The sequence below is a fragment of the Hylobates moloch genome, unplaced genomic scaffold (assembly GCF_009828535.3).
Source record: "Hylobates moloch isolate HMO894 unplaced genomic scaffold, HMol_V3 SCAFFOLD_7, whole genome shotgun sequence".
NCBI lineage: Eukaryota > Metazoa > Chordata > Mammalia > Primates > Hylobatidae > Hylobates > Hylobates moloch.
The window spans coordinates 96,679,063-96,693,637 of NW_026652282.1; the positions used below are offsets into that span (position 1 = coordinate 96,679,063).

At 38.6% G+C, this 14,575-nt stretch overlaps 1 protein-coding gene across 3 annotated transcripts in view; it reads left to right on the plus strand.

Moving 5' to 3' along the window:
- Positions 1-13,172, plus strand: part of HTR2C (5-hydroxytryptamine receptor 2C) — a 327,242-nt gene extending 314,070 nt beyond the window's left edge. For all 3 annotated transcript variants that reach the window (XM_032757497.2, XM_032757498.2, XM_032757499.2), the window contains one exon: positions 9,690-13,172. In XM_032757497.2, the coding sequence (XP_032613388.1) occupies positions 9,690-10,519 (830 nt within the window). In that variant the 3' untranslated portion in view covers positions 10,520-13,172. The remainder of the gene's footprint in view (positions 1-9,689) is intronic.
- The last annotated feature ends 1,403 nt before the right edge of the window (positions 13,173-14,575 follow it).

Sequence of the window (14,575 nt, forward strand, 5' to 3'; positions counted from 1 at the left end):
GTTTGCTAGAGGTCCACTCCAGACCCTGTTTGGCTGGGTGTCAGCAGCAGTGGCTGCAGAACAGTGGACTTTTGTTAGACCACAAATTCAGCTGTCTGATAGTTCCTCTGGAAGTTTTGTCTCAGAGAAGTACCTGGCCTGGTGAGGTGTCAGTCTGTCCCTACTGGTGGGTGCCTCCCAGTTAGGCTGCTCGGGGGTCAGGGACCCACTTTAGGAGGCAGTCTGTCCGTTCTCAGATCTCCAGCTGCGTGCTGGGAGAACCACTACTCTCTTCAAAGCTGTCAGACAGGGACATTAAAGTCTGCAGAGGTTCCTGCTGAATTTTTGTTTGTCTGTGCCCTGACTCCAGAGGTGGAGCCTACAGAGGCAGGCAGGCCTCCTTGAGCTGTGGCGGGCTCCACCCAGTTCGAGCTTCCTGGCTGCTTTGTTTCCTAAGTAAGCCTGGGCAATGGTGGGCCCCCCTCCCCCAGCCTCACTGCCGCCTTGCAGTTTGATCTCAGACTGCTGTGCTAGCAATCAGTGAGATTCCGTGGTCAAAGGACCCTCCGAGCCAGGTGCGGGACACAATCTCCTGGTGTGCCATTTTCCAAGCCCGTTGGAAAAGCGCAGCATTAGGGTTCGACTGACCCGATTTTCCAGGTGCCGTCTGTTACCTGTTTCTTTGACTAGGAAAGGGAACTCCCTGACCCCTTGCACTTCCTGAGTGAGGCAATGCCTCGCCCTGCTTTGGCTTGTGCACAGTGCGCTGCACCTACTGTCCTGCACCCACTGTTTGGCACTCCCTAGTGAGATGAACCTGGTACCTCAAATGGAAATGCAGAAATCACCCGTCTTCTGTGCCGCTCACGCTGGGAGCTGTAGACTGGAGCTGTTCCTATTCGGCCATCTTGGCTCCATCCCCCCACATTTTCTTTATCCAATCTATCATTGATGGGCATTTGGGTTGGTTCCAAGTCTTTGCTATTGTGAATAGTGCTGCAATGAATATATGCGTGCATGTATCTTTATAACAGAATAATTTACATTCCTTTGGGTATATACCCAGTAATGGGATTGCTGTGTTGAGTGGTATTTCTGCCTCTGGGTCTTTAAGGAATCACCACACTGTCTTCCACAGTGGTTAAACTAATTTACACTGCCACCAAGAGTGTAAAAGTGTTCCTTTTTCTCTGCAACCTCACCACCCTCTGTTGTTTCTGGACTTTTTAATAATCGCCATTCTGGCTGACATGAGATGCTATCTCATTGTGGTTTTGATTTGCATTTCTCTAATGATCAGCGATATTGAGCTTGTTTTCATATATTTCTTGGCCACATGAATAGCTTCTTTGGGGAAGTGCCTGTTCATGTCCTTTGCCCACTTTTTAATGGAGTCATTTTTTTCTTGTAAATTTGTTTAAGTTCCTTGTACACTCTGGATATTAGACCTTTGTCAGGTTGCAAAGATTTTCTCCCGTTCTGTAGGTTGTCTGCTCATTCTTATGATAGTTTATTTTGCTGTGCAGAAGCTCTTTAGTTTAACTAGATCCCATTTGTCAATTTTTGCTTTTGTTCCAATTGCTTTTGGTGTCCTCATCTTAAATTCTTTGCCCATGCCTATATTCTGAATGGTATTGCCTAGGTTTTCTTCTGAGGTTTTTGTAGTTTGGGGTTTTACATTGAAGTCTTTAATCCAGCTTGAGTTGATAATTGTATATGGTGTAAGAAAGGGGTCCAGTTTCAGTTTTCTGGATATGGCTAGCCAGTTCTCCAAGCACAATTTATTAAATAGGAAATCTTTTCCCCATTCCTTGTATTTGTCAAGTTTGTCAAATATCAGATAGTTGTAGGTGTGCAATCTTATTTCTGAGATCTCTATTCTGTTCCATTGGTCTATGTGTCTATTTTTGTACCAGTACCATGCTGTTTTGGTTACTGTGGCCGAGTAGTATAGTCTGAAGTTGAGTAACGTGATGCCTCCAGCTTTGTTCTTTTTGCTTAGGATTGCCTTGGCTATTTGGGCTCTTTTTTGGTTTCATATGAATTTTTAAAGTTTCTTCTAATTCTTTGAAGAATTTCAATGGTAGTTTAATGGGAATAGCATAGAATCTATAACTTTGGGCAGTTATGAGCATTTTGATTGCATCAATTCTTTCTATCCATGAGCATGGAATGTTTTTCCGTTTGTTTATGTCATCTCTGATTACTTTGAGCAGTGGTTTGTAGTTCTCTTTAAAGAGGTCCTTCACTTCCCTTATTAGCTATATTCCTAAGTATTTTATTCCTTTTGTGGCACTTGTGAATGGGAGTTCATTCATTCTTTGGCTCTCAGCTTGCCTGTTGTTTCTGCATAGGAATGCGTTATCTCAGGCAGGCTCCACCCTGCTGCTGGTGGCTGGCTGGAATTCCAAACCAGTGGGTCTTATCTTGTGAAATGCCATGGAAGTGGGGCCCACAGGACAATGCTGCTTGACTCCCTGGATTCAGCCCCCTTCCTAGTGGTATGTACGGACCTCCCGCCTTGCCTGAGTTGCAGACACCTTTGTTGGGGATCCTGGGGTAGGAGTATGTAAAGCTCCTGGGTCTCTGTGTGCCTGAACAGCTGCTTTGCCGAGACTCCACACAGCTCTGTGTTGGACCCAAGGCCCTGGTGGCATAGGTTCACAAGGGGATCTCCTGATCTGTGGGTTGCAAAGATCTGTGGGAGGAACATCGTTTCCCACAGTCACACAATCACTCACTGCTTCCCTTGACTGGAAGTAAGGGTTCCCTTGGCTCTGTGTTGCTCCCAGGTGGGCCGTTGCCCCACCCGGCTTTTCTTTGTTCTCCATCAGTTGAGTTGTTTCCCTGATCAGTCCCAAAGTGAGTACCTGGATATTTCAGTTAAAGATACTGTATTCACTCACGCCTTTTGTTCCTCTCTGTGAGTGCCGTGGACTGTAGCTGCTTCTAATCAACCATCTTGGTCCCCTTAGCATTCTTTTAATGAAGTTCTGTTGGCAACAAATTCTCTCAGCTTTAGTTGACGTGAAAAAGTCTTAATTTTACCTTCATTTATGAAGTATATGATCACTGAACATAAAATTGTGGGTTGACAGATGTGCGTTTGTTGCTCTAGTTTTTACTTTACTCTTTTTAAAGATGATTTTATCTTCTGTCCTCCATGGTATCTGATATGACACCCTTGGATATTTCTTTTTTTTCTCACATTAAGCTTTATTTTAATGGGTTTCAAAATTCTGTGACAGATTTTTGGTCAGGGCATTTCCATTAAAAAGTGTTGATTTTAAAAACTAAAAACTTAAAACTGCCACATGCGAAAAAAAGAGGGTCCAGAAAACATTCTCTTTTTCTTCTGAAGGTTTTACAATGCATTGTTATCATTAACCAGTCTTTTACTATTAAACTTAAAAGGTTAATTGAAACAAACGGTTCTGAGACCATTCTTCCACCACTGATTAAAACTGGGGTGGCAGGTATTAGGGATAATATTCATCTAAAACTTCTGAACTTTCTGGTCAAACTTGGTGACCTTGCCAGCTCCAACAGCCTTCTTGTCCGTTGCTTTGATGACACATCATCATGATATGATGTCTATCTCATATCATGAAGGGCAAAATGACTCAGAGGAGGATAGTCTGAGATACTGTCAACACACGTGGGTTTGCCAGGAGCCACATGAATGACAATGACTGCAGCATCACCAGACTTCAACAACTCCTGTCAGCCTGAAATAGTATGGTTTTCTAGGTATCCTTGAAAAAAAATTTCCTCTCCATGCAAAATAACACATGGAAACAGATAACCCTGCAGGTTAACAATAATTTCCCTATGTTTTCATTCTGATGTTTATCGGGCTGTTCTAGGAAACGTATTCTATAATCTCTTTTGTATCACGATTTATTATTCATCTCTTGGCAGTCTGTTTCCTGTCTTCACTATAATTGTTCTCTCTATAATCACCAATGACCTCTTCATTTTCAAAGATAGAGAAAATGTTTCAAATTCTAGACCTCTCTGTGGCATTTGAAACTGTTGCGGATGTCTTCTTCAGAACGCTCCTTCCCTTTGTCTGTAATGACGTAACTTTTCACTTACACTGAATTGTTGTCATGTGGCTGACGCTTATTTTGCAAATTTTGCTGCTGGTAGTTTTGATCTTACCAGAAGATGTCAAAAGAAGTTATTCAGACCAGTTTCACACATGTACTGACAATGACAACTATCTAATGACTACTGTCCGGCCAACAATGATTGTAAGACACTATGGGTTGTATGAAGCATCACAATTTCAAAGATGTTAAAATCTGAAAGAAATGTGCCTCTTAGAATCATTGGCATATGACCTTACGGTTTGGAGAGAACTGATCTGTGTTGCTTGAATTCAAGGCTTTAAGAAATAATGTAAACATTTTTATACATCCTCTGAACTTACCTCTTTTGCAGTAAATAACTTCATCAACCAATGGGCTTTTAAGAGGCTGAAATGAGATAATGCATGTAAAGTATGTAATGCAGACAAAGTATCAGAGTCAGTAAGCACTCATAATAAACAATGAATGATAGTTGTAGTAGTTGTAACAGCAGTAGTAGTTATAATAGTGGTAAGGTTATATTTTGAATAAAATAGTGGTAGAAGTACATATGATATTTTCAGTAAAGCTTTAACTTAACAATGTTATTGAATTTAATATTCTAAAATGCTAAGTAAGACTCATATGTTTACTGAAGGCACTCTTCCTCTCAGAGTTTAAGTAACCTTAACAAATAATAACCACTTTTCAGAGATTTGCAATAACTGAATTAGATAATGCATGTGAAATATATTTGACAGTTTATTAGTTGAAGAAACACCTAAGATTTGCAGCACAACATGAATTATAACTTATCTTTGTTGGTTCTAAAATTCTAAGGAAGATGATACAGAGTTATTGAAGTTAATCTCAGAAAGGTTAAGTGATTCCACCTAATAATTTCTTTTTTTTGTCCGGATTGAATAAAATATATATAAAAGTATATAACAATTGTGAAATATGTGGCTTAGTGCATGACAAATAAGCCCTCAGTAAAAGGTAGTTATTATTATTGGAATTATTGTTAGTGACACCTGATATTTTCAATGGTAGTTCATATCTACTTTTCCTCTTTGGCCAAATCAGGAATTTCAAAAATATTGAAGATTGCCTCATGATATTTGCTAAACTTACTTAATTTTTCTGAAGTTAACTTTATCAAATAACATGTGCCTTTCAGAATTTTTATAAAAATGAATGATGAATTTAAAATGTTTTGTTGCCAATATTGCTGTTATTTATATTTACCAGACATGATAATATCGCATGAATTACTATTGTTTGAAATAAAAATGCTAAGACAAACTTAACACATTTGCTGAACTTAACTCTCTAGCACTTAAATAACTTAATGCATTACCATCGAACAGCAGTTCTCAAGCTCTTTGGTGTCAGGACCCCTTTATACTCTTCAAAATAATTGAGGACTCCAAAAGAGTTTTTGCTTATGAGGCTTATATTTATTGATATTTATGGTATTAGAAATTAAAACTGAGAAATGTTTAAAATATTTAGGAATAATTTTATTTTCAATAATAATAATAAACCCATCTAAGATTAACATAAAAACATATTTTTGAAACTATAATCTCCAAAACAAATCAGAGAGAAAACAGGCATTGTTTTACAGTTCTGAAAATTTATTTTATGTATTTATTTATTTATTTTAGATGGAATTTTGTTCTGTCACCCAGGCTAGAGTACAGTGGCGGGATCTTGGCTCACTGCAACTTCTGCCTCCTGAGTTCAAGCGATTCTCCTTCCTCAGCCTCCCGAGTAGCTGGGATTACAAGCATGTGCCATCATCCCTGGCTAATTTTTGTATTTTTAGTAGAGACTGGGTTGCACCACGTTGGCCAGGCTGGTCTTGAACTCCTGACTTCAGGTGACCTGCCCACTTCGGCCTTCCCAAGTACTGTGATTACAGGCGTGAGCCACTGCACCCGGCCCACAGTTTTGAAAATCTCTTTTAATATCTTGTTTGACAGAAAGAAAGCTAGGTTCTCATATACGTATCAACATTCGAACAGTTGTGATATGTTGTTTTGGTTGAAATAATTTATGAAGAAAATGCAGTTTTAAAGACAGTTAGGAAAGGAAAACCTAGCAAGCTTTCTAATAGTCTCAGACCCCCCCTAGGGTCCTTGAACCACACTTTGAGAACTGCTGACACTTACCTTTTATTTTTTTTTAAAGTATTGAATAAGACAGTGTACAACATATATTGTTATTAATGCTGCTTTTTTGTTGCTTTTTATAATTTCCTCATATGTTTGAAATAACTTGAATTTCTTCTTGTTTTGTTGATTGCATTCATGGTTTGTAAAAACAAAAGAAAATTAATGACAGTGCAGATTTGGTAAACTGGTTAAGCTACTTTGCCAAATAATACCTGTCTTATAAAGTTTTTAACCAAATTGAGATAATACATTCTACATCTGTAATGTCAGTAATATGCATGGCTCAGTGCCTGGCACATAGGATACACTCAATAAATGGCAGCTATTAGGATCACCCTTTCCTCAATGCACAAAAAAATAATACAAATAGATGCCAGGGATAAAATTGGCCTCATCTACCCAATAACAGCTTCAGCTCATCTACAGTGACTTTGCCACCCTCTCTTGCTGTCCCTTGACAAGGCCTACTTTAGGCTCAAGAGTCCCTTAGACAAGTGAATAAATCATTTAATAGAAGCGAGCTAACATTACTCCAGAGTTAGTCTCTGAGTGATACAAACAACTTCCACCAATCTTATGGCATGTGTGTGAGGCCTTCCCCGGAAACGTCCAAGTGTGTCTATGAATACTTAGAATATATGCAGCATTTCCTGTGGGAAATTGAAAGTACATGCCTCAGTCGTGATGCTTCCAGGGTGAAAGCAAATTCCCCAGATTGAGTCTGTAGCCCCACGCTGTAGTATCTAAGGTGCTGGGTGGTTGGCAAGGTAGGAGATTGAAGAGGGAAACACCACTCCTTCATCCTTTATTGCTTTTGCTGTAAGGAACCTGGAAAGGTATAACAGAGTTTCCTACCAACACTTTGTCAGAAAATGGCCTTCTTCCCTACAGTTTTATCAAACGGGTGGTTGAATGTTTCTACTTAAGGATCCAAATTTTTTTTTGCTCTGGAAGGAATCACTTCCAAGGTTAGCAGTGGCCAATCAGTTTTGGAGACTTTTTAAAATCTGAGGTTTAACAGTGATGTTACTCTGTTGTTTCAGAAAGGACCTCTATGTCTTCTTTTCTCTTTTTAATTGAAAAAAATTATTAAACTTTCTGTTTCATAGTTGACTTTCAAAGATTACAAAAGTAGAATTATAAAATAAAGCCTATGAACTCATCATCCAGCTCCAAGATTTATCGGCTTGTGGACTGTCATGTTTCATCCATACTTTCATCCACTTCTCCCTCCCATATTATTTTGAAATAACTCCAGACATCATAATACTTCATCTGTGTTTTAGTATGTATATCTAAAAATAAAAGAGTTGTCTTTTTATATAACCACAATATCAATACCTCACCTAAAAATTAATGAATAATTATTTAATATCATCCAAAGGCCAGTCACTGTTCAGATTTTTAATTGTGTCATGAAAATTTTTAACATGTTTTTGTTTTCATCAAGATCCCAAGAAGATCCACATATTATAATTACTTGATAGATCTTTTAAGTATCTCTTAATATATAAGTTCCCCCTCTAACATTTTCTCTTGTAAATTTTTTTAAAGAGACTCTTCTTTTAAAAATCTTATATTAACTTTCTGCAGACTAATCCATCACTAAAATATGTTATTAAGGTTAAGCCAACACTGACGTCTTTAGGGCATGTTTGATCTGCACTCTTTCTAGAGATTACCTTACGTTTATGATTTTTCAAATAAAGATTTAAACAACACAGTCTGGCAGCTTTCTTAACTGCTTTTTTTTTTTTTTTAACTCTTAAGAAATAATATATTCTGTGTGGTTCTGCTGTACTCTATATTCCCAAATTCCTGTTGAAATTTCCCAGGCATTTCATCAAACGTAGTGAAAAATCACTTTCTCTTTTCTCTTTCTAATAATTGCCATTCCACCCCATCCAGGTGCAAAGGTCTCTTCTTTAGGATCTGGCCATGCACTACTTGAGGAGACTTACTGTTTGCAGTGCCTCCTCATTTTCAGTCTTTCCTACTTTCTTGAATGGCGTGCCTAGGTTCAGAGCTATAGATAGGCATGGACCAATACCCAGGGAAGTCTTGTCATATCTGTTGTGGCTTCCTCACCCTGTTACTTGGCTTCCTACTCTAGGAAAAGGCCAGTCATTTTAGAAATTCCATGTCTGAGGAAGAAGACTTAAAGATCACTTTCAAAACACTCTCTTCTTTCTATCTTCCCAGAGATTAAACAAACATCAGTCAACATTCTCAGCAAGCTCTAGCAAAGAAGCATTGACTCATTTTTTTTCCCTCTTGATCATCCAGCCAGACACTCTATACCTGACTAGGCATGTTAAAGCAACTGGTAAGGACTTTCTGTTTCAGGTTTGTCACAGTTGCTCATGTGTTCTCTAAGGTCAGCAAGGACCTCTGAGAATGCATTTCTGTCTCCTCTCACAGTTCATGATGTGACACCTACCAGCCCAGGATTCCTAATGATCTCTGATGGAATTCCACGAGTACAATCTGAACTTCCCAGGCTTTGACTTCCTGTGGACACAAGAGAGGACAGCAATCTCTATCTCTACTTATGATCTATTTATCTCTATGCATTGATGCAGGACCTCTTGAAGACCTACTGTGGTTATTTCTGAAAGCTTCCAGATATCTTACTTATGCTCAGGCACAAGATCACCTTCTGCTCCCATCTCCTCATTGATATTTTCTGACTATGGGCCTATTTATTGAAGGAATTGCTTCCCTAGAGTACTACCTCTCAGTATTCTTAAAAACAAAAATGCTCAAAATTCCACACAGAAACTGGAGGACTGCATCTCTCCCAACTCTACATTTTACCCTCTCTTGACTTTGAAACATTGCTCATGCCCAGAGACTCAAAATAAAACAAACGAAAACCCTTGCTAAAAAGAGAATCTTTTCAGTCTCTGCTTATTGACTATTTCTGCATAGTAGTTAGACTCAGCCTAGCCATCCCTAATAGGCTATTATTACTATTACAGGTGGTATTTGTCTCATTTTTATTGAATTTGGAAGATGATATGCTAAAGAAAGAATGATTGGCTTTATTAATGTCATCAAGTACAGATGTGAATTTATTCATTGATTCAACAAATATTTATCGAGTGCCTTCCATGAGCCAGGACGATTCTTGGAACTGGAAATCCAACAAATCTGACACAATCCACCCTTTGACACAACCGTGTCTCTAATATAGTTAATATCAATGAGGGTAATTCCATGCCTTCTACAGAATTTTTAGGGAGAAGGCATTTCTAACATGAAAAACGCCATCATTTTCTGATGCCATACTGTTTGTTAGTGTTTCATGTGACTGTCGATTATGCCGTGAATAGCTTTCAACAAATATCAGGTCTGAATTTCCTTCCGTAAACTGCAAATTAATGTATGCCGTTGAATACATCTGTTCAGTCCTTCAATATGCTATAACAACGCCCTTCCATTTTTCTTCCTTTAGGTGTATCAGTTCCTATCCCTGTGATTGGACTGAGGGACGAAGACAAGGTGTTCGTGAACAACACGACGTGCGTGCTCAACGACCCAAATTTCGTTCTTATTGGGTCCTTCGTAGCTTTCTTCATACCGCTGACGATTATGGTGATTACGTATTGCCTGACGATCTACGTTCTGCGCCGACAAGCTTTGATGTTACTGCACGGCCACACCGAGGAACCGCCTGGACTAAGTCTGGATTTCCTGAAGTGCTGCAAGAGGAATACGGCCGAGGAAGAGAACTCCGCAAACCCTAACCAAGACCAGAACGCACGCCGAAGAAAGAAGAAGAAGGAGAGACGTCCTAGGGGCACCATGCAGGCTATCAACAATGAAAAGAAAGCTTCGAAAGTCCTTGGGATTGTTTTCTTTGTGTTTCTGATCATGTGGTGCCCATTTTTCATTACCAATATTCTGTCTGTTCTTTGTGAGAAGTCCTGTAACCAAAAGCTCATGGAAAAGCTTCTGAATGTGTTTGTTTGGATTGGCTATGTTTGTTCAGGAATCAATCCTCTGGTGTATACACTCTTCAACAAAATTTACCGAAGGGCATTCTCCAACTATTTGCGCTGCAATTATAAGGTAGAGAAAAAGCCTCCTGTCAGGCAGATTCCAAGAGTTGCCGCCACTGCTTTGTCTGGGAGGGAGCTTAATGTTAACATTTATCGGCATACCAATGAACCGGTGATCAAGCAAGCCAGTGACAATGAGCCCGGTATAGAGATGCAAGTTGAGAATTTAGAGTTATCAGTAAATCCCTCCAGTGTGGTTAGCGAAAGGATTAGTAGTGTGTGAGAAAGAACAGCACAGTCTTTTCCTACAGTACAAGCTACGTATGTAGGAAAATTTTCTTCTTTAATTTTTCTGTTGGTCTTAACTAATGTAAATATTGCTGTCTGAAAAAAAGTGTTTTTACATATAGCTTTGCAACCTTGTACTTTACAATCATGCCTACATTAGTGAGATTTAGGGTTCTATATTTACTGTTTATAATAGACGGAGACTAACTTATTTTGATTGTTTGATGAATAAAATGTTTATTTTTGCCCTCCCTCCTTCTTTCCTTCCTTTTTTCCTTTCTTCCTTCCTTTCTCTCTTTCTTTTGTGAATACGGCAATGTTCATGTTCATCTCAGGTGGCATTTGCAGGTGACCAGAATGAGGCACATGACAGTGGTTATATTTCAACCACATCTAAATTAACAAATTCAGTGGACATTTGTTCTGGGTTAACAGTAAATATACACTTTAAATTCTTGCTCTGCTCATCTACACATATAAACACAGTAAGATAGGTTCTGCTTTCTGATACATCTGTCAGTGAGTCAGAGGCAGAACCTAGTCTTGTTGTTCATATAGGGGCAAAATTTGACATTGTCAGAATGTTGTGTTGGTATTTACTGCAATGTCTGTCCCTAAACATAGTGGTATTTTAACGTAGCAGCTGGTTAACCAGGACTACAGAAGTGGAAGGATAATGAGATGTAATACACCAAATAGCTTTTCACTTCTTAAGGACAATGTTCAAATTCTGATTATTACAACAAGCAAACTGAAATTAGTGTTTTCATTCTGGTCCTTAGTAAATTCCTAATTCTATGATTAAACTGGGAAATGAGATCCCGGAGTTATCTCCCAATCCAGGATTCAACATCAATTAGGTTTTGATCTCAGCATCCTGGAAATTTGTGTGCTTCACACAAAGTGAAATTAGTATTTTGAGCCTTATTAAAATATTTTCTTAATTATGGTACCTCTATCTATAGGACTTAATTTAGCAGTCCATTTTTGAGTAAAACTTTTGTATTGGAAGTATAGATGGTAGAAACTTTGGAAGTTTTACTTGATTAAGGACTACAGAATTGGGCCCTTAGAATGTGAAAAAAAAAAAAAAGTAATTAAAAAGATGCTTTTACCGAACTCGGGATTACAGAAACACAGAGTTTCCATTTGGATTTTAAACAAAATTTATCTCATTTTCAGATCCTTCCAAACTCTCTAGTGCAGGAAAAGGCTGCAGCTAATTTGTGAAAGTGGCAAGCTCTTCATTGCACTGCAATTATGTACCAGAAGTTTAAATCTTTGTTAAAATATAGTGTTGGGTTACAATAAGTGTTGGCCATCATTTCATTCGTGGGCCTGCTGCTCTCTAAGAATTCAGTAGCATTTTAATAGTTTCTAAACCATGAAAGGTTTTCAAGCATTGCTAAAGTCAGACCATTCAGTCTATGCTGTGTACAGAGTGTACAAGTGTTTCTAGTAACAGTATTTCCATATGTGTCCATTTCACACAACTGTGGATAAATTTTGGAAGAATTCATGATGCTAGTTCTTACGCTTGACAGTTACTTACACACCTGAGAATGTGCCTCTCAGTATCTTAAAATTGGTTAATGAAAAATCTGAATTTCTAAAACCCCTGGTCTGTGTTCTCAACACACAGCATAGATAAATCCAATAGTCTGCCACAAGGGCAGTGGAAGAGCTGCTGTATTTGAGGAAACTCATACAGTCTCTATTTGATTTGCAACACTGCCAAACATCAGTCAATTGCTTGAGCATGCCCAAATATAACATGAAAGTCAAGTCTACCTGCCTTGCCTGTTAGGTCTGTTGAAGTGCATGTTAAAATAATTACATGAAGCAGAATGAGATGATTTAATTCTTATCGAAATGAAAATGGCTGAAGAAACACAGCATGCATTTAGCATGAGTTCTGCACATACAGAGGGTGTCCTGCATGTATGCCATGTATGTTGCATGAATCCATCGATTTGTATTAATGTAGGGCAGAATAGCTGACAGAAAAAGGACTGAAGAAAATCCTTCAGCAATCCTTAAAAAGAGCATGCATTTGGATCTGAAGTAGTGTGAGTGTTAGAAAAAACTGGAAACATCTGATTTCTGAACTATCAGGGCAAGCTCATAGCACATGTTTTACAAAGAAATAAAATATAAATCACAGATTTCCAAAAGCACTAGCAATAAGTTGAATGATAATAGCTTACAGCACATTTGTTAATGATTCTTGTGTCATCAAGTAGTAGTACTTAATAGTACCCAACATGGTAATTATCCTCCAACTGTGTGCTATTCGTAAGTTCTGTGCAGTTTGGTATGAAACAAATATACTCATTTGGATATAAATCTTACCCTTCAATGTTAAATCTACAAACTTTTATAAATGTTTTAAAGAAGTCCATGTGATAATTGTAAAGGTGATGAATTTACCATCAAACAAATCATTTTGATGTATTATTATATATGTATATCTGTGTAAGACACGTGCAACAGACTGCCTTATATTATTTTCTGTAATTCTTCTCCTTTGTCAAATGGTATTTTTTTGTGAATGGTTGCAAAGTGTTGTCTTATTCCTACTTCCTGTATGTTATCCACTACAGGTTTTGTGAGACTTCCTATTAATTTATTAAATTTATTAAATGTTGGCTAATATGTCACATGTCTTTTTTCCCCCAGAATCTTTTGAGGGAAACATACACCACTTGACACTTGACTTCATTTTCACAGAAAATGAAATTGAATCCTGTAAAATAAGTTGACAAAGACAAATGCAACCAGAAAAGATCACTTTCTTTTTAGTAATGATGCAGGTACTCAAAGACTACAGCATCAGAGGAAAAACAAGAGATGTGAATGAGAAAAACAATATCAACAACAGCATCACCAATTCCTCATGAGCAAAATAACCACACTCCCAAATTGTTCTGCCTTCCTTACTTGAGCAAGGACTGGGTTGGTTCACATGCTCTCCTTGTTATAGGTGTCAGTACTGCCTTATTCCCACTAGAATCTAAGCTCCTCAAGGACAGAAAGGACCGTGTTTATCCTGTAGATGGTTTGTCTCCAACATTTAGCAGCCTCTCTACATTCAACATGTATTCATTGAGTATTAATATTTGCAAGTACCAGGCCTGGTGGCTCATGCCTGTAATCCCAGCACTTTGGGAGGCTGAAGTAGGAGAATCACTTGAGTTCAGGAGTTTGAGACCAGTCTGGGCAACACAGCAAAACCTCATCTCCAATAAGAATAAAAAAATAATTAGCCAGGCACTGTGGTGCATGCCTGTAGTCCCAGCTACTTGGGAGGCTGAGGCAAGATTGCTTGAGCCCAGGAGATAGATGCTACAGTGAGCCATGATCATGCCACTGCACTGCAGCCTGGGAGACAGAGCGAGACACTCTCAAAAAAAAGAAAAGAAAATTTGCAGGAATTGTGTTATCTGTTCCAGTTTCCAAACTAGGTCTTACAACTCCCAGTTCTTCAGTCATGAGATGTGGCATGATCACCTTAATTTATCTCCTATATCAACTGGCTTTGGATACCACCAAAATCATCTGAGACATGATACTAAAACAACTCTCCTCTTCCATACCTAGAACCAGGGATGACAGAATACGTTGACCTTTTCTTTCAACATATATGCTTTTCTGATGCTGGGTGAGCCTAGAAAATACTGGCATGATGTCAGTTCCCTGAGAAAAAAAAAAGCATTTCTCTGCAATTCTGAGTAGATCGGTTCCTACGAGTAGGTCAAGAGATAAAGGTTGAAATGACACTTGAAACAATAGGTTTACTGCTGCCCATGGCCAGAAATATCTTATTCTGCTAAAGCTAGGGGCCACTTGAGCCCATCACTGAGGCAATGGAGAGAGGCTGAAATTTCTTGATGGTCCAGTCTAGGAGTCACTACTACCAGTAGAAGGGAAGAGGGCAGAAGAACACTGAAGTGCCTCAGCTATAGCTCTAGAAGGTCTTCGTGGTCTGAGGGGAGAAAGAAAAATGCTTCTTGCCATCAAGTAGCAATAGGTTTCTTTTATCCATGTGGTT